The 27,835-nt window shown below is 54.4% G+C and overlaps 1 protein-coding gene across 1 annotated transcript in view; it reads right to left on the reverse strand.

Moving 5' to 3' along the window:
• Nucleotides 1-27,835, reverse strand: part of SDK2 (sidekick cell adhesion molecule 2) — a 258,634-nt gene that overhangs the window by 62,981 nt on the left and 167,818 nt on the right. The window contains exons 5-15 of the mRNA XM_065896647.1: nt 23,916-24,049; nt 16,517-16,628; nt 14,361-14,551; nt 14,147-14,230; nt 12,329-12,523; nt 11,690-11,806; nt 9,903-10,070; nt 8,863-8,965; nt 4,469-4,645; nt 3,994-4,130; nt 2,887-3,034 (exon numbers count right to left, since the gene is read on the reverse strand). Of these exons, the coding sequence (XP_065752719.1) occupies nt 2,887-3,034; nt 3,994-4,130; nt 4,469-4,645; nt 8,863-8,965; nt 9,903-10,070; nt 11,690-11,806; nt 12,329-12,523; nt 14,147-14,230; nt 14,361-14,551; nt 16,517-16,628; nt 23,916-24,049 (1,566 nt within the window). The remainder of the gene's footprint in view (nt 1-2,886; nt 3,035-3,993; nt 4,131-4,468; nt 4,646-8,862; nt 8,966-9,902; nt 10,071-11,689; nt 11,807-12,328; nt 12,524-14,146; nt 14,231-14,360; nt 14,552-16,516; nt 16,629-23,915; nt 24,050-27,835) is intronic.

Genomic DNA, 27,835 nt, shown 5'->3' on the forward strand with positions numbered 1-27,835 from the left:
TGTTATTGGGATTTCGTAGCTCTGAAGGATTGGGGCTATGTCCATTTTTTTCCCCTGCACCACCTCTCGTGGTCCAAACATGGCCTGGCACATAGTAGGTGCTCAGTAAACAGTGAATGAATAAATTCTATAACCGCTCTCCATGCCACGCTGTTAGCTGTCACTTCTCCCTCCTGTTAGAGTGTCACAGCCCCTGTGGCATCCCCCTAGTAAAAGCCAGAGGGATTCAAGCTTATTGGAACTGTGGGGAAACCACGATGATTGATTTAACCCAGTGGGGGGGGGGGTCTGTGTACACGCCAAAGAGCATCTTTTAAAGAGCAAAGTGCATTCTTGGCTCCCTTAGCAAGTACTGTTTGCTATTTCTATTTGCCATTATTTCTGGGCTCTCAATTCTGTTCCATTGGTCTATGTGTCTATTTTTTTTTTTTTTTGGTTGCATCATGCAGCTTGCAGGATCTCAGTTCACCAACCAGGGATTGAACCCGGGCCACAGCAATGAAAGTGCTGAGTCCTAACCACTTGACTACCAGGGAATCCCCTATGTGTCTATTTTTATGAGTAGCATACTCTTTTGGTTTACTATAACTTTGTAGTATAGTTGGGAATCAGGAAGTGTGGTGCCTCTGGCTTTGTTCTTTGTTCTCAGGATTGCTTTGGCTATTTGGGGCCTTTTGTGGCTCTATACAAATTTTAGAATCGTTTTTTACTATTTCTGTGAAAAATGCCGTTGGAATTGTGATAAGGATTGCATCGAATCAATGGATGGCTTTGGGCGATATGGACATTTTAACAATATTGACTCTTCTAAGTGGGAAAAGGATAGTCTCTTCAAAAAATGATGTTGGGAAAACTGGATAACCATATGCAGAAGAAGGCAATTGGACCTCTATTTTACACCACTCCCAAAAGTGAACTCGAAATGGATTAAAGACAAACTTAAGACCTGAAACTATAAAACTCCTAGAATAAAACATAAGAGAAAAGCTCCTTGATTTTGGTCTTGGCAGTAATTTCCTGGATATGACACCAAAAGGACAAGCAACAAAAGCAAAAATAAATAAAAGTGGGACTATATCAAACTAAAAAGCACCTGCACAGAAAAAGAAACAACAAAATCAAAAGACGACATAATGGAATGGGAGAAAATATCTGCAAACCGTGTATCTGATAAGGGGTTAATATCCAAAATATATAAAGAACTCATACAGCTCAACAGCAAAAAATGAAATAATCTGATCAAAAAATGGGCAAATGAGCTGCAAAGACATTTTTCCAAAAAAGACATAAAAATGGCCAACAGGTCAATGAAAAGGTGCTCAACGTCACTAACCATCAGGGAAATGCAAACCAAAACCACAGTGAGATATTACCTTACGCCCATCAGAATGGCTATTATCAAAAAGACAACAAACAGGGCTTCCCTGGTGGCGCAGGGGTTGAGAGTCCGCCTGCTGATGCGGGGGACGCGGGTTCGTGCCCCGGTCCGGGAAGATCCCACGTGCCGCGGAGCGGCTGGGCCCGTGAGCTGTGGCCGCTGAGCCTGCGCGTCTGGAGCCTGTGCTCCGCAATGGGAGGGGCCACGACAGTGAGAGGCCCGCGTACCGCAAAACAAAAACAAAAACAAAAAAGACAACAAACAACAAGTGTTGGTGGGGATGTGGATAAAAGGGACCCCTCGTGCACTGTTGGTGGGAGTAAAAACTGGTACAGGGACTATGGGAAACAATATGGAGGTTCCCCCCCAAATTGATAACAGAACTACCACGTGATCCAGCTACCCCACTTCTGGGTATATATTCACCCCAAAGAAATGAAAACAGGATCTTGAAGACATATCTGCACCCCCATGTTTACGGCAGCATTATTCACAATAGCCAAGATATGGAAACACCCTAAGTGTCCGTCAACAAATAAATGGATAAAGAAGATGTAACATAGCTATACAGCAAAAGATTTTCCAGCCATGAGACAGAAAGAAATTCTGCCATTTGCAAAAACATGGATGGACCAGCAGGGTATTATGCTAAGTGAAATAAGTCAGGCAGAGAAAGGCAGGCAGAGAAAGAAATGAAAGACATTTGTATGTGCAATCTAAAGGAGCTGAACTCAGAGGAATAGAGGAGGTGGGGGGCTGGGGAAGATGTTAGTCAAAAGGCATAAATTTCCAGTTATAAGAATAACAAGTTCTGGTGGTAGAATACACAGCATGGTGATTATAGCTAAGAATTCTGTATTATATACTTGGAGGTTACTAAGAAAGTTGATCTCAAATGTTCTCACCACAAAAAGAAACGGTAATTATGTGACAGGATGGAGGTGTCAGCTAACACCATGGGGGTAATCATTTTGCCATAGAGGAGTGTGTCAAATCAACGCATTGTACACCTTAAACTTACATAATGCTACAAGTCAACGATATCTCAATAAATCTGGAAAAAATAAAAATACACATAAAAAAATAAAGAGCAAAGCACACAGCTTTGGGGCATGGAATTGGTGTCACTATCATTCTGACCTGATGTCTTTTTTCTTACTAGAGGAGGCTGCTTGTTCTATGGGGGTCTAGGTGGCTAGAATGCGCCTCCTACACAAGTGGGTGTTAAAACGCGTGAACTGCTGTTTTTATTAAACTTTCATCATTTTAAAAAAGCTTTGTTGGAGGCTTCATGGGGTCTGGCACCATGCAAGGCACTGCATACAGAGATCCGTGTAGATCCTAGACGTCTTTGGAAATTCACACGCGTTTAACAATGATGGCAACCCATGGGGATGTAGAGCAGAATGGGGTTAAGTCTTGGAACTTGCATGGCCCACAGTGAGAAGGACAACTCAACTGGGTTAGTGAGTTGAGCCCCTGACAGACACCCACCCGGCTCCCCTCACCTCTCTGTGTCTTTGCTGAACTGTCCTTTCCCCACGTCGTTTACGGCACAAAGACGGAACTGGTAGGAACGTGCGGGAATCAAGCCCTTGACCATCACCGAGGTGGCCTCGGGGTCCACACTGGCCAGAAGCACCGTCCAGGGGGCATCTACAGGGACAGAGGGTGGAGGCTGAGGTAGGCATCTTGGGGGTGCACGCTTCTTCCCCACCCTCCATTCCCAGCAGGGGTCCAGCCTCGTTTGGGCTGGCAGGGCAGTACCTCCCCAGCTTGGTCCAGTAGAGGCTGGTCACGTCATTTTTCTGGGTCCCCTTAGCCTACAGGTCCCAGAGGGTTGGGGGGTCGTGGGGAGGGAGCAAGGGCTCATAGGAACTGAGAAGCATTTGTCTTTTCTATCTTTTTTGTTTTTTCTCAAATTGATATGCTCTAGCAAACTGTATTTGAAACACCACTCAAATGATTCCTGCTAATTTTGGAGTTCATGGCTTGGGGATGGAGGATAAAAATTAAAAAAAAAACCCAAACTAATGGCCAGGGACTTCCCTGAGGGCACAGTGGTTAAGAATCCACCTGCCAATGCAGGGGACACGGGTTTGAGCCCTGGTCCGGGAAGATCCCACATGCCGTGGAGCAACTAAGCCCGTGGCCACAACTACTGAGCCTGCACTCTAGAGCCCGAGAGCCGCAACTACTGAAGCCCGTGCGCCTAGAGCCCGTGCTCCGCAACAGGAGAAGCCACTGCAACGAGAAGCCCACGCACCGCAACGAAGAGTAGCCCCCGCTCGCCACAACTAGAGAAAGCCTGCACACAGCAACGAAGACCCAACGCAGCCAAATATATATATATATATATATATATAAATAAATTAATAATAATAAAAAAAACCAACAAAAAACAAACAAAAAACTAATGGCCAGTGTCTTGGAGGCTTCTGGGTGGCAGGTCCCAAGTCCAGCCTGTGCGTCATCTCGTTCAATTGTCACACGACTGCAGGATGCCGTGGCTCATTCTACAGATGAGGGAGCTGGGCCGTCCAGAGGGTTGGCTCAAAGGCACAGACGTGGGGTTGCCCTGGCTGCGGTCGGTGGAGGGGTGGGAGCAGCCTTACTGTTCTCCGACATCTCCAGGACGTAGCGGATCAGCGGGCTGTTGCCGTCAAAGGGCTTGGCCCACGTCAGGTTGATGGCCCTTCTCTCCGCGGCGCTGAGAGTCGCCACTGGGTGCTCAGGGGCGTGAGGCAGCTGCCTGGAGGAGACAGGTGTGGCGGGGCCCCCCCGTGAGGTCTAGAATCAGGTGATACCCAGGACTCAGTCTGAGCTCCCATGATATCTGGTGCTCAGCCCCCGAACCCAGCCTTTGGGGCCATCTAGCTGGAGATTCTGTGCACTGGCTTTGGAGCCCACCTGGCCAAAGCTATAACCCAGACTCCCCGCCCCTGACAGGGGCCGAACTGAGCTGGCGAAGGCCTGGAGGATGCTGGGGTGAGGTGGGCGAGTTCAGGTCACACCTGGCCAGGTGGCCTGCCTAGACGCAGCCTTCCCTTTGCTGCCTGCACCCCTTTACCCCCTGGAGCCTGCCCTCACCTCACACGCAGGTGGGCACTGCGAGAGTCGTTGCCTCCGGCTGAGAGCACCCGGCAGGTGTAGGTGCCAATGTCCCCGGACCACGTCTGCGAGATGTGCAGGGAGCCGTTTCTGTCCAGACGGATGCGGGGGTTGCCCTCCATGCTCAGTGTGGCCCCATCCTTCTCCCAGACGTACCTGAGAGTAAGAAGGACCGCTATGTAAAGAGAGGCAGGGAAGGCAGGGTTGGGGGGGGGCTGCTGGGGTGGGCACAGCCCAGGGCTGGTCTGGAGCAGGGAGCTCCAAAGGTGGGCAGGGGGCAAGCCCCCAGCCACAGCGGGGGCACCTGCAGCCCATCACGCCTGCGGGTGGGGCCCTTGGTCCAGGAGCGTGACCGCATCATTACCCACCATTCACACCTTCAGTTCAGGTCCAGGTCACAGCCTGGCTACTTTTGGCCGGAAGCCATAACCAAGCGGTGCAGAGTGGACAAAAGGTATTCTCCCAAAGAGGTTAAAAGATTAGGGTTGGAAAAAGAATGAACGTCTCCATGTAGACTACACGTGGGGATTGGTTTTATGAAGGGAATCATTAGATCAAGGCATCACTGTGACAAATTAACTTTGGCATCTAGAAAAATCACTTTAGCTTTGGTCAGTCAGTACAAAGGGGAACTTGAGAAACTACACACATGCCCGTGCCTGACAATGAGCCATACCTGCTCTGGATTTGTTCTGGAGGAGACACAATAATTGTCATCAACACACACAGGGTGCCAGCTCCTGGGCTGCTTCCCCCCAGGGAAGGGCAACCAGGGAGACCAGGGCAGGAATGCGGTCGGGCTGGGATGCTTTCCTAATAACCCATCAGTCGCTCAATGAAGGGACAGGGTGATGGGGCGGAGTCACAAGGCCCTAGAACTCTCTGGGTTTAGGGAGTGTGAGATGGCTGGGGAGAATGAGCCTGTAATATATATATATATATTTTTTTTGCGGTACGCGGGCCTCTCACTGCTGCGGCCCCTCCCGTTGCAGAGCACAGGCTCCGGACGCGCAGGCTCAGCGGCCGTGGCTCACGGGCCCAGCCGCTCCCCGGCATGTGGGACCTTCCCGGACCGGGGCATGAACCCGTGTCCCCTGCATCGGCAGGCGGACTCTCAACCACTGCGCCACCAGGGAAGCCCTAAATAATATTTTATAGTCCTCAGGAAATCAAAGATGTGCAAAAATATTTAGTTATAAGGACATTCAGAATGATATTTCTTAACGAGCAAAAATTCAGAAACAATCCACACACCCAGCATTAGGGAACTGGTAACAAATTATGTGGCAACCACACAGTGGAGGACTGAACAGTCATATAACTGACAGAGGAAGAGATTCACAATAGGTTCATAAGGGAAAAAACAGAGTAAAACACTGTTTCTAGTTTTTTCAAATGACACCCAAATACTACTATCTCTAGTGAAAGGAAACACAGATTAATCTACTTTTCTACTTCCTCTCTCTCCATCCCTCCCCATGGTCTTTGGTTTACCTGCATTTTCTATATTGTCCTCCTAAAACGGATACCTATTAGCTGTATGATAAGAAAAAACAGTAACAATAGTGATTAATATTAACAAGGTGGACTGTTCGGATTCAGTCTAGATCTGCGTTCAGATACCAAACAGAAGCAACTTTGGAGGTTTTCCATGCTGCCACCTACACCTGCCCAGCCTGCGTCCCCTGGAGCCCAGCTTTATTCTGAGGATATGTAACCAGGATTAAGTGGCTACCACTTTAGTCTGATTTGGTTGTTCAAATCCTTTCCAGTCTGTCTACTCAGGGAACCCCTGGTATGTTTCCTGCTGCCAGAACAGGGATTTTTAATTCTGGCTACACATCAGAATCACTTCGGGGACTTCTAAAAAATACTTAAGTCTGGGGCTCACCCCACCCCTAAGACTCACCTCAAGGAGGTGGAGGGCTGCCTGGAAGCTCCCCTCCCCCAAGGTGATGGAAACCAGGCGTGCGTGGGAGATGTCGGGGTGGCCTTGGCCACAGATTTTGCCAGTTTGGGGGGATGATGGACCAATTCTGTTCCCTCCCCCATCTAAAAAAGATTGTCCTAGATGGGTAATTCCACTCTAAGGCGAGGACCCCTCCAGTAAACTGGAACAGTGATTTCCCATCTGTAGTTCACTGGCGGTCCTGGAACGTGGGCCTGCAGATATATTGCAAAGGGTCCCTAAATCTCTCTGTTCACAAGAATTGTCCAGAGGATGAATAAAATGTGCAAGTTTTTCCCAAGTATTAGTAGATAGCATTTGAATAAAATACCAATTTGTTTTAAAGTTTTACTGACTTGATAGGGCTTTTCGTTACAATAAAAAATTTCAATTAATGGATGTTAAAATAATAGCGGCTATTTATGTGTGGGTCTGAGGCCCACAGCAGTGTTCTACGGGGAGAACATGTGGGTTCTCCTGGAAGACATTTTTATAGTTGGTATATTAATTTTTTTAATAAAAATCTAATAAACCCTGGGATAAGCATATTCTAGATTATCTGTTGGCCATGTTCTAACTCCACCTATGTGATTTCAAGGCTCATGTCTGCATTTGATGATGGCTATCCTAAAGGGCCAATGTTTCATGTTTAATGAGGTGTTTCTCCAACTGGGGCCTGAGACAGATCCTCTGAGAATGGGTGTGGACCTAAAAGCCTAGTATCCTTGAATGTAAGGTGGTGCAGCCACTGTGGAAAACAGTATGGAGGTTCCTCAGAAAACTAAACGTAGAACTACCAAATGATCCAGCAATCCCACTCCCGGACATATATCCAGAAAAAACTATAATTCAAAAAGATACATGCCCCCCTATGTTCATAGCAGCACTATTCACAATAGCCAAGACATGGAAACAACCTAAATGTCCACGGACAGATGAACAGATAAAAAAGATGTGGTACATACACACGATGGAATATTAGCCATAAAAAAGAACAAAATAATGCCATTTGCGGCAATGTGGATGCAACTAAAGATTATCATACTAAGTGAAGTAAGTCAGAAAGAGAAAGACAAATACCATATGCTATCACTTACATGTGGAATCTAAAATATGACACAAATGAACTTATCTACAAAACAGAAACAGAATCGCGGTCATAGAGAACAGACTGGCGGTTGCCAAGGGGGAGGGGGTTGGGGAAGGGTGAACTGGGAGGTTGGGGTTACAGATGTAAGCTTTTATACACAGCCTTTACACAACAAGGTCCTACTGTGTAGCACAGAGAACTATGTTCAATGTCCTCTGATACACCAAAATGGAAAAGAATATACATACATATGTAGAACGGAATCACTTTGCCCTACAGTAGTAATTAACACGGCATTGTAAATCAACTATACTTCAATAAAAAATAAAATAAAAAAGGGGAAGTAAAGCCAAAAAAAAAAAAAAAAAAATTTTTGGTACCCTTGCCTCCAACCTTGGTTTCCAGGGTCCCATTTGTCACGGCCATACAGACTGTCATATACCCAGTGGCCACCAGGTGGGGCCCCAGGACACAACTGCCTCCTGAGCAGAGCTCGCCGTTACTCCAAGTGGCATCAGTGCCCGGCCCTTCCAGCTCCGTGCCAGTTGCTTTGGCAGTGACATTGCCCATAAAATAGAGAAGCAGCACGGAGGGAGTATTTATTTCTAAGGAAACAGTGACGTTTTCTACTCAGCATCCCAGAGCTCAAGGGAGAGCCTGAAGGGACCATTTTGTTCCTGCTTTAGTTCCAGGAAGTGTCCTTGTGCCCAGCCCGGGAGGGTTCCCAGCTTTCGTGACTTTCTCGGCTTCTTCTGTGCTCCCTGGCCTCTCCAGGGCGTTCCACGGCGGGACCTGGTTCCCTCCAGGCCGAGTGGCTGGCCGAGGTCTGGGCTCCCAAGGAGGACGGCGGGGGTGGCCCCAGGCTGGGCCTCTGTCCCTCACATGTGTCCCTTTGAGGGTCACCTCAGGACCCTTTCCCTTCCTAGCCCTGTCACTGCTCCCACGCCTGTTTACCCAGACCCCCCTGCTGTCCACGCAGTGGGCGGAGGGTCTAAGGCCTGGGGGGGTGGTGCTAGCAGGGGGTCCCGAGCAACCCAGAGCCTCTACCTCTCCCCAGACAGATGCCTCTTTCTCATCCCTTCCCTTCCGCCCTCCTCCACTCCCTTTCCTCCACTTCATCACCCCCCCAGCCCCTTCTCCTCCCCCCACCACCCTGCCCAATTCAACTCAGGCTGGTCAGTCCGCCAGGCATTTACTTAGTATCCCCCATGTCCCAGCCCTGCACTAGCTCTGCACGGGCCACACTTACCCGTGTATACACTCGCCCAGCAACCAGCTACCCCCTAAAGCTGCCCCTCCCCTTCTGCCTACAAGGGGCCACGGCCGAAGGAGTACCTGACAGTCACTCGGGGGTCGTGGGTCACTCCGCACATCATGGAGGCCTGGGTTCCCTTGATGACGCTCTGGTCCTGGGGGGGCTTGGTGATGCGGGTCCGGGCTGAAAGAGAGCAGGGAGATGGCGTGGTGGGAAGGGAAACAGGTGGGTCCCACAGAGACAGGTGAGATGCAGGTGTAGGGGAGGGGGACCTTCAGGTGAACGGCACCCGAGTGGCTGAATTCTACGGGTGGCCTGGTCTGCTGTGGTCAATGTCCCGGAATGTTAAGGACCATGCACTTCCACGGTACGTGATTCTTGGAAGCCACGATCACAGTGGGGGCTCTTTTAATTTTGCTCCCACAAACCCACGCAAGGGATGAAGAAAGATCAGGGCTGTGTTCCCAGCACACCAGTGGTCCAGCCAGGGTAAAAATAGGATCGTCTGATTCCGGGTCTAATGCATCACATCACCCACCAGGCCCCTGACGCTCAGCCTAGAAGGGCGGCCCACACCTGCGTGTGGTACCAGATCCCAAGTGGTACAATCTGAGGGTGGGAAGGGGCTTGGGAAGTTGCCCCATAGCAGGGGTCACAAACCACAGCCTGCGGTCGAGCCCAGCTGGGGGCCTGGCTGGGTAAATTCCCCCGTCCTGGCACTCAGCCACACCCGCTGGATTCACCACCGTCTACAGCTGCTTTCTTGATGAAACAGAGGAGTTCATGGAGCTGTGACAGAGACTGTTTGGCTCACAAAGCCTAAAATATTTACTATCTGGCCCTTTACAGAAAAAGTGTGCTGATTTCGGCCCTAAAGTCTATGCCCATCAGCTCTCTCTTCTCTCAGCTTGGCCAGGCACGGCCAGAGCCTCGCTCACACGGCATCACCCGCGGGACCTTGGCCTTCCTGTGGCCTGTCCTCTGCATTGATCTGTCCAGGTCCTTCTCGTAAGACGTGCCGGCTGGACAGACACGCGGATGTGGAGCTGTAGGGGCTTGCGCGCGCTCAGCGCCAACTAACCAACTAACTAAAGAGCTCCCGCTTGCCCTTCATACTCACCCCACACGACCAGGTCGGCCGAGGCTTCATCGACCCCCCGAGAGTTGGTGGCCAAACAGGTGTAGGTGCCGGCGTCGGAGGTGTGCGTGGGGCTGACGAGCAGGCTGCCGGATTCCAGGAGCGTGAAGCGAGGCAGCTGGACTGAGCCGCTGGCCAGGATGCGCTCCCCTGGGGCGACACGGGGTGGGGGGGGATGCATGGGTTCAGGCTGCCGCCCTGGCACACTGACATCGCCAAGGGCCTGGACGGCACTCCCACCCGTCCCCGGCCCGTCTGGGGCAGGGTGAGCTCCGGCAGGCTCCCAGCTTTAGAAAGGCTGGAAGGGCCACCGGTGGGGGGACGGTGGTGGCAGCGGGGCTGGGGAACAGAATGGTTTCTGACTTGGTGATGGACACAAGGGCACACGGTCACAGAGTGGGTGGCCCAGAGCCCGGGTCTCCTGATGTCTCTCCACCCACCGCGCTGTCTGCCCTTCACCAGAGGAAGCCAGCACTGTCTCTTGACGCTGCCGGGCACAGCCCTTGGAGGCAGCTGGCACCTGGGCTGGGGGGGAGGGGACAGAGAGCTCTGACAAAGTGGTGACAAGCATCCTGTGGGAGGATGCTCCTGGAGAGTCACCTGCAGGGGAGCGGAGGAAAGTGATGTGGGGGCGGAGAGGGACACATAGGGCGGGGGCAGCCCTTGTCAGGACGGACCTCCCTCTGCAGTGGGACCTAGGGAGGCCTGGAAAGAGGGAGAGGGAGGGAGGGAGGGAGAGAGAGGATACGCCATGCGTGAGGGAGTCTAAGAGTGCAGGTTTTCGTGATTGTACCTATTTTAGAGAAAATCCCACCTGTCTGTACAGAGGGGACTGTCCACGTTCAAGTCTGGGGGTGAGCGGGTCCCTCTGCGCACACGTGTGGGCATACTGAACAAGTGAGCGTGTTAGGTGGGTGTGTTTACTTCTGGGCCTGAGTGTGCCCACACTCCCCCCACCAATAGTGATGGAGTATCTACTGTGTGTCAGACTCTGTTCTAGGCCCTGGCGAGATAGCAGGGGACAAAATCGAAAGCCCTGACCTCGCGGGGGGCCAGGCAATAAGCAAAACCAAGGTGCAGATGATCTTGCGTATTAGAAGGTGGGAAATAAAGCAGTGAGGGGTCGGGGGAGGGCCTGGGTGAGTCCTGTGGAGAAGGTTCATCTGAGCAGAGGCCTGGGCGGTGTGAGTGAGTGACTCTGTGTGTGTGTGTGTACATGTGTGTGTGTCCCCGGGGAGGGTTGTGAAGGTGAGTGTACAATGCAGAGTGTGGAGGACTCACGCGGGGTGGGTGGACCTAGGTAGACGGCTTGGGCTTTGGTGGCTCAGGTGTCTGGAGCCCCGCAAGCTGCCTGTGGAGCGGGGATGGCCTCCTACCTGTACTAACAGCCTTCACCGGGATGTTACATCAGCCATCATTGTTTGGGCTTCCCTACTTCCCAGGCACAGAGCAGGTCCTTCATGAGCATCCTCTCGTCTAGTTTTCGTGCCACTCCCAGGTATGTGTCCTACTGTCCCCATTTTACAGATGGGAACCTTGAGGCTCCAAGGTCACAGGCCTCACAAGAGGTAGAGCTGAGCCTTGAGCCTGGCAGGGCGGCACGTGGTACCTACCGTTGTGTGAAAGAAACCGTCGTGGGTTGCACAGTGCACAACCTTCCCAACTGTACATGGGAAACCCCACCCGGCGGGCTCCAGAACTGAGCCCTGAGGACTGCCCTAGACTTTGTCACGTGGCCACACCCTCCAAAGCAGATCAGCCTCAGCTACCTTTCTGCCAAGTGATGGCCGGCCGGGGCGCCCCCGAAGTCTCACAAGCCAGCACCACTGACATGCCGTCAATCACCGTGCTGTCCAGGGGGCCCCTGGTGATGTTGGGGGCGATGCCTGCGAAGGGAGACAGTGGGGCCTCTTAGGCACACCCCAGGTCCTTGTTCTGCCCTGCCACTCCCGCTGGCTGGAGTGGGTCCCTCTGCAGGGAAGGATGCAGGTGTCCTGACAGGGCCCCAGCATTGGGAAGAAGCCCGGAAGGCCCACGAGGGCCTCCCCTTACCACCTGCCCCGTGGAAGGACCCAGGTGACACCAGTCCCCACCCTGCCTTGATTCTCAAGTCTCCATTTAGGGGAAACTGAGGACCCCCAAGGGCAGCTGACACCCTCCATGACAAGGTAAATGGGATTCATCCTTCATCAAATGTGAAATCGAGGCTCTGGTTTGTAAAAGAAAAAACGGTGCTGGCTGCAGAAGCAGCAGGTGTCACTGGCCAGAGCCACCCGGCCCCGGGGGACAGCCTTCTGGGATCCTGTCTCTGCACCGTACAGCATCCTGTTCTCAAGAGGCCCCTGGCTTGGAGGAAAGCTGCGTCCTGGGCGGGAGGGACTCGTGCAGGACAGGAAAGGTCGACTCACTGGTGACGGCCAGGTAGGTGGAGGTCTGCACCTCGCCGGCCGCGTTGCGGGCGAAGCATTGGAACATGCCGGTGTCGTCGGGCACCAGCCCGCTGATCTGCAGGCCCCCGTCGCCTCGCTGCCGGAAGCGGCTTAGCCTCCCCACCTCCACCACGGCCGAGTCCTTGTACCAGGTGATGGAGGGTGGCGGCACACCTGTGGGAGATGAGCGCCCACCGTCAGCCGCCTCTGAGGGATGCTCAGGTAGAGGCTGAGGCAGCAAGTCCTCGGAGGGGGGGCGGGGTGTCCCTGGGGTGTCTTGGTTTCTAGAACTTTCTCAGAGGTGCCACTGTTGGTCTTGGGAGCGGGGAAAGATTTTCTCAGAGGGACAATTCTCAAATTCTCATCGAGTAGGCGTTCCAGGAAAATTTAAAAGATCCTGGGGTTAGTTTAGCTTGGAAAGGCTGGACTGGACAAGCTATATTTTTTCTGCAATATTTAGCAGAGTCTTTTGTGTGCTCTGGGAAGCTCCAACTGGGCTTTCACAAACCCAGGTGACCAGAGAACCCTGTGTCAAGGGGCACGCGGATGGGATCAGCGTTCCTTTGGAAGCCCCCTCCTACCGGGCCGCACAGGGAGGTGAATGGGGCTCCCCTTACCCCTCAGCCTTCCCCAAGCTGTGTCCCCAGCCTGGCATGCTCTTCCCATAGGTATCCCCTGGCCCTCTCACCTTTCCCACTGCGGCTCTGCTCAAATGTGACTTCTACAGAAAAGGTCCCCAAACCCCGTTCGAAAGACCACCCCATGGCTCCGAGCCCCCTCAGCCTGCTTGTTTTTCCTTCCCAGTACTTTTCAACCCTGACGTCCTCTACTAGTTCATCCAGTCCAAGCAGTGCCTTCTTTCATGCTGTAACGTCTCAAATCAGGACGTGTCTTACAATCGACAGCATGTCATAATTTAATTGGCAGTCCCTTTTCTTTCTTAGAGGCACATGAAATAATGGGGCATCTTACAACCCATGGCATTTTAGATGAAGTGAAATACGCTTTCTTTATTTGCTTATTGGTTTGTCTACCTTCCTCATGAGAATGTAAGTTCTGTAAGAGCGGGGATTGGGCTGTTTGGTTCATCCTGTGTCTCTCCGGCCCCGAGAACAGTATCGGCACATGATAAGCCCTCCAAAACGTTTGTTCAATAAATGAATGGATCTCTGTCTTCCCCTGGTGTGGTCTCAGAACCGGGGTCAGTATCCCCCGTCCCCCTCCACTGGACCCTCCCTCCTGCCTGGGCTACATTCTCCTCTCTGTTCAATGTCAGACCCTGTCCCGTCATGCACGCTCTCCCCTATCATCCCATCATCCCAGATTTCACCCTGGTTTCGCGGTGCCTTTGAGCTCAGTGGAACCTGAAGGAGGGGGGGTGGGGATGGGAAAAGTAGAAAGTCTGCAAGAACTCTGACAAGGCGGGGTTAAGTAAAAATGGTGGGAGGAGATGAAGCAAAATGGCCCAGACACCAGGCAGAGATGCACTCAGTTCTGACATAACGATAATTTGGCATTGTCTACGACTCTCAAATTATGGGCAATTTAGGTCTGTCACCTATCCTGAAATTACGGTAATTTGGATTCATTTGTAACCTTCAAGTTATGGTAACAGGGGGTTGATTTCCAGCTCTGAGATTATGGTAATTTGGCCTGTTGTTTCCTGGGGTGTCTGCCTACAGCCAGACCGACTCTGCTCAGTGACGAGAAGGCAGAATTTAGAAAAGTCCGTGTCAGGGGCAGGAGCGGCCGAAGGTCCGGGGTCCCGGTCCCCCTCCGTCCACACCACCGCATTACCTTTGGCCCGACAGGGGACGTCCACCACTTTCTCCATCTCTGCTGTGATGTGTCTCTCTGGCTCCTTGACAAACTGAGGCGGTTCTGCAAGAGGGGGGACGGGGGGGGGGGTGTCAGAGCCGTGCTCCTGTTGGTATGGCCACCGTTTGGGGGGTCACCCTTAAGTAGGCCCCAGCCATGCTTGGGGGACCCCAGCAGCCCCACCCCGTCTCACCCAGCACAGACAGGTAGGCGCCACGGACGACAGAGGAGACACCGCTGCTGCGAAGGATGGCCTCACACTCGTAGTAACCGGCGTCGCTGCCCGTGGGGTTGGGGATGGTGAGCCGGCGGTTGTAGTCGCTGATGCCGCTGGACAGCAGCACCCCATCCTTCTTCCAAGTGATGTGCAGCTTGATCAGGGGCCTGGATGGGGGGGGGGGTGCGAGGGAGGCAGGCCATCAGCCACAGAGACTTCAGAGGCCCGAGAGGCAGGGCAGGGCATGGTAAGGACTGCAGGTCCGGGGCCAGGCTGCCTGGGTTTGCCCATGCCCCTGACACTTTCTAGGTGCAAGCCGTCGTTTGGCGTGGTTCCTTCAGTGCTCTGGGCCTCAGTTTCCTCGTCTGCGAAATGGGGGCAACCGTGCCCACCTGGGGGTTGTGGAGATGGTGGATAGATTCACACAGGACCTGGTCCCGGTGGTAACTCGTGCTCGGGGGCTTTCGAGAGCAGAGAAGCGTCCTTTCCACGCATCTCTCTTTCTTCTGCTCTGCTCCGCGTGCCGTGCCCCATCCCATAGAAGTCAGTGGATAGGAACGTGTGAAAGGTGAGGGAAAGTGACAAGTTGAAATGGGAGAGAAGCACCCAAAGTTTGGAGATGGGGAAGCAAAGTCAGGCAGGTGGACATACGCACCCCCAACTTTGAGAGGGGGCTGAGGGTGTGAGCTGGGCCCCCTTTCCTCCATCACTGACCCCGGCTCCCCGAGGACCCCTGAGCTGGGGTTGGCCTGGCTCTCCTGTTTAGCACCTGATGGATCCCTAAGGGCGGATCTGCCAAAGTGGGGTCCGTGCTAGTTCCCCGGGGGCTCAGAGGGGTCCCATGAAAAAGGGGTTTCATGGTCGAGTGAGTTTGGGCAGCCTGGCCTGAATGGTGTTATGTAGGTTCTTCTCTGCTCCCTTAACGTGCTCTGTTGCATCCTGGCGGCCTTTCCCCTACTTGTGAGAAACTTGGGTTCTGAGAAATGTACTTTTATGTATTAGAAATTTTTTGGGCTGCGTTGGGTCTTAGTTGCGGCACGTGGGCTCTTTTGTTGTGGCGCGCCGGCTTTTCTCTCTCTAGTTGTGGCGCGCGTGCTCAGTAGTTGTGGTGCACAAGCTTAGTTGCCCCACGGCACGTGGGAATCTTAGTTCCCCGACCAGGGATCGAACCTGTGTCCCCTGCCCTGGAAGGCGGATTCTTTACCACTGGATCACCAGGGAAGTCCCTGAGAAGCGTACTTTTAGAAGCACTGCTACAGAGACACGCTGTCTGGGAAACTTCAGCTGGGGGTGACCTTGGGGTCACTGGTCTAACTGCCCACTCCATCACATTGGATCATCTTTCTGGAGCACTTAGGAGGTGTCAGGTCGGGCTGGCTCCAGCATTCTACCTGCATGCCTCACTGCTGAGGTCGGTGCTGCATCATTTCCCATTTTATAGCTGAGGACACTAAGGCCCAGAGCCTGGCAGTGAGCATGGGCCCGAGGGGTGGTGGCTTGTTGTATCGCAACTCTGCTATCGGTCAGCTGGGTGACCTTGGGTAGGTTGCTTGCCCTCTCTGGGCTTCCGAGTAGTGACACCTACGTGGGTAGCTGTTGGAAGAAAGGAGGTTTTGTGGGAGGGCATGTAGCACAGTGCCCACACACGACCAAGGGAGAGAAGTGAGGGTCGTACACGGCTGAGAAGGGGCCGCGTTTGCACCTGACCCCAGGTCTATCCTCCTGCAAAGTCCATCACGTGACCTGTCTCCTAGCACAGCTTTCCTCTTGCCCATGCCTGCACGCGAGGAGGGCACTGCTGGCAGAGGTGAGCCACCCATCTCCAGGCTGCTCTGAACGTTGGAAGCATGAGTGGATCCCCCACCGGCCCCAAATATCCCGGGCTGGGATCTGCTGGCCCATAGCTACTGCCATGCCTCAAGGCGTGGGCTCTCCTCTCGGGCGGGCCCTGCTTGCATCCGATGGCTCTGTTACAGCCCACCTATCACCCCTCCTCTAGGCTAAATACCCCATCTTCTTTCATGGGTCCTCACGTGACACTTCTGGGCCTGTGTGAATTCCGACCGGTCTCCTCCGAGCCCACAGGTCAGGAGCGCTCGCAGGAGTTAAAGTGGGGGAGGGGCACTGCCCACCTGGCATTGGCCACGCACTCCATGGTCACCTCCGAGGTCCCCGTCACCACGCTGGTGTTCTTGGGAGGAATGATGATGGTTGGAGCGATGGGGTCTCCGGGGCCCCCTACATCTGGAGAGAGGACAGGTGTCAGCTGGGAACAGAGGCCGGAAATCCCACCCCCCTTTAGAGGGATGCCACGGGAGACCTTTGTCCTCACGGAGGGGGGGCAGGTGGCCATGGGGCAGACGCCCCAGCAGCCCCAGAGCCGAACCTCCAGACACTGACCCCGGGGTCCCTTCCACCTCCTCTGCTGATGGGTCTCCACACAGTGTCCAGGGAGAGTGCACTGGAGACCTCAAGACCTCTCCCGCTCCTCCGGTAATGCAGCCACTCCCTCGTCCCCATCCCCCTGTCCGGGTTTTTTGCCTTCAAAATCCTTCCCTCCACCTGCATTTATCTTGTTGGCTTACTGCTTCATTTGCCACCTCTTCTACCAGAATGCAAACTCCCTGTAGTTGGCTGAATACTGTCCCCCAAATTCAAGGCCATGGCAGCTGTGAATGTCACCTTATTTGAAAATGGGGTCTTTGCAAGTGCGGTCAAGTTAAGATGCGGTCCCACTGCATCAGGGTGGGCCCGAAGTCCAATATGATGTGTCCTTATAAGAAGAGGGAAATTTAGACACAGACCCACAGGGGAGAAGGCCAGGTGAAGACAGAGGCGGAGATTGCAGTAATGAATTATAAGCCAAGGAACATCAAGGATTGTCCGCAACTGCTACAGGCTTGGAGAGGCAGGAAAGGACCCTCCCTTACACCTGTCAGAGAGAGGCATGGGCATGCCGACACCTTGATTTCAGACTTCTGTGTGAGAGTAAATTTCTGTTGTGATAGGTCACCCAGTTTGTGGCCCTTAGGAAATTAATACATTCCATGAGGCAGGAACCTCATTTGTTTTTGCTTTGGACTGAATTGTCCCCACCCCACCCCCATTCATATGTTGAAGCCCTAACTCCCCTGTGTTTGGGGTGGGGTCTTTAAGAGGTAATTGGGTTAAATAAGGTCATATAGGTGGGGCCCTAATCCAACAGGGTTAGTGCCTTGGTGAGATGAGGAAGAGGCCCCAGAGCTCTCTCTCTGCCATGTGAGGACACAGTAAGAAGGCAGCCATCTGCAAGCCAGGGAAGAGAGCCTTCAGCCAAAACCAACCATGTTGGTACCTTCATCTTGGACTCCCAGAACTATGACAAATAAATGTCTGTGTTTGAGACCCACCGTCTGTGGTATTCTGTTACGGCAGCCTGAGTCAAGACAGTCCTGTTCGCCCCCACTTCCAGAACCATGCCACACAGCACATAGTAGGTACTCAAATACATCTGTTAGGTGAATGAACGCATGGGACTGGAGCTATCGTTGTATAACTTCCAGGGTCGACGATTAAAATGAAAGAGAACTTATCATGACTGGGCTTTATTAAAGCGAAACAACACCCCAAACTCTCCTAACAGAGGCAGGAGCGTCTCCTTTTTTATAGTTTTTGAGCTCTTGAAGAAGTGGCCAGGTTCTTAACTTTGTGGGTCAGCGCAGGCCCAATACTGGCAGAAAATTCTCTGTACACCTGCTCTATGGCTCCCAGAAATACAGCCACCAAGGACTTGCTCTCACAACAAATCCATCCAGGTGGCCCCTAACCGGGAGGCTCTGGAGGTGCAGGCCATAATGAAACACACAGCCCCCAGGCAACAGCAACAGGACATGCTTTATGGGGAAGTCAGCCCACCCCAGTCAGCCCCGGGAAGGGTTTTCCTGCCGGGCCTCCAGGCCTTGCTGGGAAAGGCCCAGGTAGAATGGGAATAAAATGTAAACAAACTAAAATGAAGGGGGGAAGAAAGGAAGCTTATAAACCAAAATAACTGCAACAATATAAGAGCCTCATGTAGGTGCCATAAAGAGCGACTGGATTGAAAGCTGCTGATATAGCTGAATCCATAAAAGTGTGCTCCACATTATTTACTACATGCCGCGGTGCACAGGTACGGAGGCCCAGATTACTGGCGCACGAGGAGAAGACAGACAGAGCCCCACGGCGTCCATGGGTAAGCAGAGCCCTTGGAGTTTAAAAATAGGAGGGCTGCCCCCCCACCTCAGGGCTGCCTTGTTGGCTTTAGGAGGTTAAAGGGGTGACTGACACCCGCCCAGGGACCCTGTCCTGCCCAGATCCAGGTGGCTGCTTGCAGGGTACGAGGGAAAGGGCCCCGGATGCAGTGAAGGAGGGCCTGGCGGTCAGGAAGACCTGGCTCAAACTCTTCCTCTGCCCCAGGCATCCTGGGCGTGACTCCGGCTGGTCACCTCATTCCCCGAGTCTCTCAGTTTTTCTCAGCTGCAGAAAGGGGGTAGAAATCTCCGCCTCTCAGGGTTGTGTGGGATCAGCTCCCGACTCAACAAATCTTTTCTGGGTAAGGGTTCTGTGTGTGCCAGACTGTGTACCAGGCACCAGGGATTCCCCGCCGAGTGAGATGGGTAGGGGGTCTGTCCTCATGGCGTGCAGTCTGGGAAGAAGTCAGATCCGCGCTTGGACGTCTAAGAGATTAAAGATGCACATGACGGGTGTTGGAAGGAGGGTCCTGGGGGGGCACGGCTAAGTTGCTCTGGGGTAAGTGCAGAGTCCCTGGCACATGGTAGGTGCTCAATAGATGACAGTCCCTCCTCTGGGGATCTGTCTGCCTGAGCTTGGGTGCGGAGATGTTTCCTTGCTTCTTCTCTCCACCCCCAACCCAGCCTGGACCAAGTGATGGAGCCAGAGGCTACCAGGAGGTGAAGTCATGGACTCTCAGGAGCCTCTTGCCCGAGGGAAGGAGGACACACGTGTCCGGGCTACAGGAGATCAGGCAAAGCCTCAAGTGCTCCCTGGGGACTCACAGGAGATGGGGGAACTTGAGTGGAACTCAGAGAAGCCAGAGGAAGAAGAACATTCCAGAACAGGAGCGCTGTGTGAGTGAAGGTGAGCTGAATGGGGGGAGCCGGAGGTAAATGTGGGCGCGACGCCGGGGTGGCCTCACAGCGCTGGGATGGATGAGAGGGGAGAGCCCCAGAGCAGACGTGATGGATCCTGGCCCACATGCTGCCCCATCCCCAGCCCACTCTCTTGATTGGTCAGTGCTTTTCTTGGCTGAGCCCAGAGGTGTCCTCAGAATCCTTCTTAACAAAGCACCAACAATGGATCAGAGCTGGCCGATGAGGTGAATCCCACTTTCCATCCCTGCTAGGCGGAGTAGATCTGACTGGGAGAAGTTGGGTCAGGGCCAGATTACTGAGAATTTCCAAGCTGGGCTATGGGCTGGAAGTCGGCCCTAGGTGGGCACATTACACGGAGGGGTCGACAGACATGAGGACAAGATGCCTGGACATGGGGCCCCCTTTACAGAGAAAAGTTAAGCCCAAGAGGAACAGGTTTTCAAAGGGAGATGGGTTGGGATTTTGTCACCCTGGGGTTGGAGATGGCGGTGGGATGTCGGAATGAAGGTACTCAAGGGGGGACATTCAGGAACACGAGGCAGGAGCCCCGGGGGGTGACGCGCCCGGAGAGAACAGGAGGGTGGGGCGAGGGGGACCCCGGGGACCAGGGGTGGGGGAGTGGGAGGCACAAAGGGCAGAGAACCAGGCACTGGCTTGTTCACGTCAGGGGAGAAGAAAGCAGGAGACGGGAGAACAGGGGGAGACACGCGGGGCTGAGGAAGCTCAGGTTACGGGGTGCCAGGGAGGGGGCTCAGTGGAGCTGAACGTCCTGAGCGGTCGAGGAGAATCAGGATGCAGGAAGTGGGTTTGCCACCAGAAGGTCACCAGTGGCAGGGGCTGGAGAGAGCAGGGGAGCCGGTGGCAGCCATGACTGGGAGGTAAAGACTGGGGTGGGGTAACTTCTGGAAAGTCTCGAGGTGCCTCTCAGGCGGCGGCAGTGGCCAAGAGGGAGATGTGTTTCCCTCTGGGACGTCTGGGGAGCTGTTAACGAGGTGCGCTTGGCAGCCAGGGAAACATGGTTCCATTCTCGGGCTTGTGCATCATTAGCGAATGTTGCCGGGAAGGAAATTGCTTCACCTCTTGGGCCTGTTTCCCCCGCTTTTGTAACTCGTGGAGGGGAATGACAGACTGCCTCCAGGGTTTGCTGTAACGATGGAGCACCAGAGTGCCGGATGGTGCCCAGCACGTGGGGCGGCGGAAAGGGAGGCTGCTGGTGTGGTGTGGAGGCAGAGGGGGACCGCTCGGGTGGACCCACCCTCGGCAGGACGCACCTTTCTAGCAGGCGCTCCCTGCAGGGAGGGCTGTACTGACTCAGGGTCTCAGGAGGGCCAGCCAGGGGGACGGGGACAGCCTGGCCATGCTCAGGCACTGCTCTGGACAGCGGGGTGAATGGGGCCCTAAAGATCAAGCAAGAAAACCACACGCAAACCAGAGCAAGGATGGGCATCTTCCGCATGAGCTCGCGATGTGGACGGGGTCCTGGGGCACGAGGAAGCTTAGGGGTTCCCCACGTGGGGGCAAAGTTGGGTCTCGCTGCCCCAGGACGATTTTGATAACAGGCGCGACGGGGGACCCCCACTCTGATCCATTCTCCCCGAGTCATCTCATCGAATCCTCTTCCCGACTACGCTTTGCCACAGGCGAGGAAACTGTGGCTCGGGGACCACGTGACGGGGCCACGGGTCAAGTGGGCGGGGAGCAGGGAGGCGAGCTGCTCCCCTCTGCCGGGCAGGCTTCCAGGCACTCGCGGGCCCAGGGCAGACCTACCCTGTCCAGCATGGGCAGGGGTGGGGCGAGAACCACAGGTGGCTATGACCTCTTGAAACGTGACTGGTGCCCCTTTGATGCAATGGGATTTAATTTTACCTAATTTACATTTAATTAAAAGCGGATCCCCGAATCAGTTCTTAGAACACTGATTAGAACACTGTATGTGTGGAAAAACTTGGGCATACGATCCCACCTTTCCAGCTGTAAATTTTATGAAATCTAAATACAGATCACGTATTTCAGATGAAAACCCAGCATCCAAATTGAGATGTGCTTTAAGTGCAAAATACACACGGATTTTGAAGACTTAGTAAGAAAAAGAAACCCAGTGTAAAGCATCTCATTAGTATTTTCTCGATTGTATGTTCAACTGCTAATATTTTGGATATGTTGGGTAAATAAAATATAATAAGATTAATTTCACCAGTTTCTTTTTCCTTCTGAAAAAGTGAGGCCAGTGGCAAGTTTTAAATTACACATGTGGCTCATATTACCATCCTATTGGACAGTGCAGCTCTGATTGCCACCCAGTGGGACCATCAGCCAGGTATGAACTTTTCAAGAGCTGTGACAGTCCGTGTGAGGTCACCTGGGTGACACCTGGGCAGAGAGCAACTGGGGGGGGGGGTGTCCCTGGTCTTTGCTCTCTCCTTCTCCATTTCTGAAGAGCATGGATGTCCCCCGAGGGCTGCCAAGAAGCTGAGCTGCCCTGAGCAGAGGAGGGAGGAAGCGGGGAGGGGGGAGAGCAGAGGGAGAGGTGAGGCTTGGGCGAGACAGATGAGGGGAGAGGCAGCCGGTGGTGGGCGGAGAGGCAATTGTTCCTAGGAAACTGTCCGGCAGGCAGCTGGGGGATTTGTGTCAGTGACAGGAACTGGGATTTGAAGTGCAGTCACTCGTGGGAGGAGAAATTAGCTGATAATCAGCTGATTTCGCTCTCAATCCAGTACAAATCACCGTGAGAGCAGGTGGAGGGGGGTGATGGGGTGGGGGAGAAACAGACAACAGGGGTGCGGCGGGCGAGGCTTGGGCACACATGGGGGTCCCAAGGGACCCTGCCTGCCTCTCTTGGGCCAGCCGGAGGGCTGGGGGGTGGGCAGCAGGGAGTGAAGAGCCCGCCCAGTTGGCCAGGAGAACAGCTGGTGCAATTCCCGCCAGGAGGAGAGTGCTAGGGGGAGGGGCTGGGGGACGGTCTCAGGGCCAGCCGAGTCACCCAGGAAGATGCCTGGCCTTGACCCGGACGGTGAGCATCCCTCCCACCAAAAGATTCAATTCCATTAGACTCTAGGTATTCTAAGCGCTGGAAAATACATGGGGACAGACGTCTCTCTGACGGTTACCTTCCTTTTCCTATAGAAACAGCAGCCCCAGGTCATGGGCTAGGCCCCAGGTTGCCGGGACGAGACTGAGACCCTGGCCCAGGTCAATGTCAGAGGTTACACCCGTGACCCTGATAGGTCGGTATCCAGACTGGAACTCTGCTCCCTGCACCCAGGTTTCTTTCTGGGCAGACAGGAATGTGGTCGGGGGGAGGGGGCCACTGCGCGTATGGGAGGGGCTTCTGCTGGTGCTCAGGAGGTCCAGGAATGGGCAGGTCGGGACTGGGGAATGTTCTGGGCTTTCTGGGCCCTTGAAGACAGAGGCTGGGATCAGAGGAAGGACGTGGGAAGGTTCCGAGCTGGCGGACACCCTTCTCTTGCTGCTGGCGGGTGCGTCCCAGCAGGACCGCGGATGATAAACGAGGCTGGCTTTTGGAGCAGCAGTTGTGCAGATGTGGAGGGACGTGAGCATCTGGCTCCCCCAGCCTGTGTGGCTGCTTGGCCGCTGCGGGAAGCTCTGGCCTTGTCCCGCGTACTCTGTGATCCCCCACCCACCTCTCCATCCCAGGGATGGAGAATGGAGGGAGCGGGCTGGGGAGAACCAGGCCAGGGGGGACACCCCCAGCATCTCCATCACCGATCGGAAACCTGCCTTGAGCCTTGGCTGGACAAATACTTCTTGGCCAAAGACACCCAAGGAGTCACCCTTTCCATTTGCTATCCTCTGTTTTCTGCCACTGGGGAGAGCCTTGCCTCTCTCTTCCAGGGTGCGGGGTGGTCCCTGGGGATGGACACAGGGGCACTTTTAGGCGGGAGCCTGGGCAGAGAGCAAGTGTTCCCATCGGTGAGGATGGCTTGGCTCCAAGTAAAAGTGGTGCTTTTTACATGCCAGCTGAGTAGAGGCAGTCAGTATATTTCTTTAAAAACGAGCTTCCCGTCTCCTGGCGGGCTCAGCCCACCGGCACCTGAGCCCCAGGGGTGGTGGTGATCCTCTAGTGCACACACTTTCTCCTATATCCCACGCCCTCCCTGGGCTCCCAGGGGCCCAGCTAACAGCCAAGCTAAGTGTCCCCCCATCCTGATAGGGTCTCAGACTCGTCACGGGCATGGGGTCCGGAATTCAGCTCCCTCCCGGCCTCCACCTCCCACTCCCACCCCCAGGTGGGCCTCTTCCTCCTTGGGATGGCGCCTCCCCTGCCCTCTCCCAGCCTCCCCCCTCCACCGCCATTCCATCTTCCCAATGACCCCCCGGAGCCCCATTCCCAAGGTTTAACGACGAGCTCCACCGTCGGCCCCGGGCCCTGCGGCTTACTTACTCTCCACGGCGAGAGCAACGGGCTGGCTGGTCTTGGTATCCCCGGTCTTGTCATTAACAGCTTGTGCGGAATAGCGGCCTGCGTCGGGAGCCACCGTTGACAGGATGACAAGGGCGTTCTCCAGGGTGATGGCTCTGGGAAGAGGAAAAGAACGCCTCTTATGGGCCTACTGAGCCTGAGCATCCGGGGATGCGAGCGGCGACGTGAAGCCAGGCACCCCGAGACCCCCTTCTCCAGCCCACCGCCTGGAACCACTTACTGCCTACACTCCAGCCGTGTTTACTTCGCAGAGGATCCCCATACTCCACCAGCGCTGGGGATCAGACCCCAATACAGAACACGCCCAGGGGTCTGAAACTGTCCAGGGGACACTTCTCTGTCACTCCCCGCCCCCAGGCCTGGTGAGGGGCCAGAGCTCCCCTGGAATTCTACCCTTTCCTGTGTCACTTACCTCTGCACCAGGAGTGTCTAGAACTAAAGAAACTCATTCACCAGAATCAGTGAATGAATGAATGAATGATGAGAGACGGAAATGAACTTAGAAATGAACATGATCCTTCCAGAATCACCGCCTTAACCTAATCCTGAATCTGTTTAGGTTGATTCAAAGGCTACAGCCTGCCTGTAACACAGCCTTCTGGGGTTCACATCTCCCCCCATCCCCCTCTTAGGGTATCCGTTTACTTCTCCCCAAATCTGGTCAATAAAAGAGGGGCCATCGGGGCTGGTGGAGAGGGAAAAAGGAGACGGGCCGGGTAGTGGGGTATAGACATGGGCTGTTTGCTCCCAGCCTGGTTCCCACTGCTGGGATCCCATCCTGCAGCCCCTTGGCTCCCATGTCCGCGGGCCGGGTGCAGGGCTTTTGCAGGCGGGAATTTGGGGACCCCACTGGACGCGGGTGCAGGAGCAATGCCCACCCTGGCTCTGCCAGGCACCTCCTCTCACCCATCCTCCTGATGACAAACAAAACCATTAGTTTGTCAAGTCTCTCTCTGGATTTTAATGTGATGTGCCCGAGACAGCTGTTATACATCTTTAACGTTCGTTTAACAAGGACAAATCCAGTTGAATTCTTTTCAAATTTTCCCATTAGGTGAATGTAACAGAGTTTTTTTTTTTTTTTTATGCGTTACGCGGGCCTCTCACTGTCGTGGCCTCTCCCGTTGCGGAGGACAGGCTCCGGACGCGCAGGCTCAGCGGCCATGGCTCACGGGCCCAGCCGCTCCGCGGCACGTGGGATCTTCCCAGACCGGGGCACGAACCCGTGTCCCCTGCATCGGCAGGCGGACTCTCAACCACTGCGCCACCAGGGAAGCCCTGTAACAGAGTTTTAAATGGGCTCTCAAATAAACATCCCCACGAATGCCTCTCCAGCCTGGTCTCTCCCAGCCAGGCTGTGCTGAGGTCTCCCCTCCTGGTTTTGGGGGTTCGCATGCTGAGCCTGCCGGGCTCCAGGAAGCAGGAAGACAAAGCCCTCCTGCCCCAATTCCTGGGAACCCTAATGATGTCCTTTTTTTTGTTTTCTTTTCCCCTGGAGAGCTCTTTTAACCTCCAGCTAATGAGGTGATGGGAGTGAGGACAGGGCCAGCTAAAATATTTTAAAATCGACACAATGGGACAGGGATGCTGACCATGTCCTCACGTGGGACTCTCCTGCAGGGGCCCTGGTCCTTTAGTGGAGCTTGTTGGGGTGGGTGAGGGCTGCGGAAACGGAGGCTGGGCTGTGCCAGGGCAGGGGGGCAGCTCCGGGGTGGAGCTCTGGCCTCTAAGGAGCTCACAGCCTCCTTCTTGCTGGGCCTCAGTCTCCTTATCTGTGTAAGGGGTGGAGGCAGATGGGGGTGAAGGCCCCTTCCAGCCCTGAGGCTGAGGCTGATTCTAATTCCTGTGGCTGCTTCTGTTAGTTTCCAGGTGGCCTGAGGCTGTCCCCTCCCTCTCACTCAGCCCTCTCCAGGCACACAGTCCAAGGTCAGGGCTCACGACAAGCAGCAGTGCACGTGGACCCCCTGGGTTCCAGCTTCCCCAGCCGCTGCCCTGGTGATGTAGAAGCCAGCTAGATGAAATCTTTGGCAGGTGGGCACCCTGGTCATGGCCTGGTCCCCCTCCCCAGTACACCCGCCTGTCCTGAGCTCCTCTTCTAGCCTCCAGAGAAGGCCCCCCACCTCCAATTCCTTCTCTCCTTGACCACGCAGACTCTCCCCACTCCCTTTCTCTCCTTTGCCTATATTTTGTCTATATTATGATGGATCCTTCTAGGTCAGTGGTTCTCAATCAGGGGTGGCTTCACCTTCCAGGGGACATTTGGCAATGCCTGGACAAGTCTTGGTTATCCCAGCTGTGGGGCTGTACTAACTCGTCGGTAGCGGTCAAGGAAGCTGCAAAGTGTCCCACCACGCACCAGAGAGCCCGCACAACGATTCGTTGGGTTCAACATGGAATGTGTGGATTGTGCGGTGGTTGGTACCCCGTCCTGGGTCGGGGGGGATGGCATGTCCAGGTGGCAGAGATGGTCACCATCTACCTCTCTTTCTGGCTCCCCTCCTGCAGAGAACTGAAGATCTTGGGAAGACAGGGGTCACCCTTCCCAGCCCCGCTTGCACCCAGGTGGGCAGTTGGCTGAGCTAGTGGGATACGGAGGATGTGCGCCGCTTCTGGGCTTGGACCAGCGGGGCCGCTGGGAGCCCAGTGTGGATGAGGGTGGAGCTCCCACCAGCTTGGCTGTGGAAGAGGGTGCCCCTCCCATCCCTCGCCCTGGGTGGGACTTTCAGTTGGCAGGAAACAAACTTCTCTGGCGCTAAGCCCCTGGGATTTGGGGGTCTGTCTGTGATGCAGCTAGCATGGCCTTGACTGGAACTAGAGGAAAGCACTGTGTCCGGGACCCCGGGGCCTGGGTTCGAGTTCCCAGTGCAGAGTGAACAGGAGGCAGAGAGCCGGGGAAGGGCCAGTGGCCTTTTGAAAACCTGCTGTCCCTCTGTCCTCAGCAGGAGGCTAAGGAAGGTCCTTGGGCTAGCAGCCTTCTGCAGGATGACCTTCCCCTTGAGAGATGGTTCCAGAACAACCCTGCCCCTCACCTCCAAAGTGCACAGAGCTATTTGTGGCTGTCAGGAGGGCTTCCGGCCTACTGCCCCCAGAGGCACCCGCATTGAAGGAAGCTGCTGGAATTCTTGCAGGGCGTGGACATCAGGGCTCTACTCTCAGGCGGGGGCTTGGTGATACATTTTAGCCACACTCCTCTGGTTTCAATTTCCTAGGTCTTTCCCGCTGCTTTGATGGGCCCAGCTCCCTCCCACCTCCCATCTCCCACTCCTATGAAGTGTGCCCTTTTTTCTCAGCTCCACGGGGGCCCAACTCATCATTTAATTAAGAATAAAATAAATCACCCTAGAAGCTGCCCCAAGCCCCCAGCGTGTGTCTTTGATGGGAATCTTGTCTCCTTTTTAACAATGAGTATCAAGGAACGGGCCAGGGGTTACTAATCTCCACTTCTGCCCTGGGAGGGAGAGCGGTCCTCTGTAGATAGCACACACCTTCAACATCCTGAGCACCCCACTGACTGACAGCGCTCATCAGATGCGCATCTCCAGCAAACAGACACCAGAGAATTGGTTTCCAGGGACCTTTCCTCTGGGTTATGAATATTAATCTGCTGTAATTGCTGAGATGGAATCCCCACAGTGTTCTCTCGTGCGTTCGGTACGACTGGAAGAGGTGGGGAGTGGGGAGGCGTGACCGGGAAGGTGCGCGTGTGTGTATACCCAGTCATCACCTGCTCTGTAGCGGCACCTTCGCCAGGTGACTCTGTAGTCCTCTCACTCAAGAGCAGAATCAATTTCCTGGCTTCTTGAGCTGAGTTCTACCATGTGACTTGCTTTGACCAATGGGATATTAGCAGAAGCTTGTGTTTTGCTTCTTCTGGGACTGCC

Source organism: Phocoena phocoena, chromosome 19, assembly GCF_963924675.1.
Source record: "Phocoena phocoena chromosome 19, mPhoPho1.1, whole genome shotgun sequence".
In the NCBI taxonomy this organism is placed as follows: domain Eukaryota; kingdom Metazoa; phylum Chordata; class Mammalia; order Artiodactyla; family Phocoenidae; genus Phocoena; species Phocoena phocoena.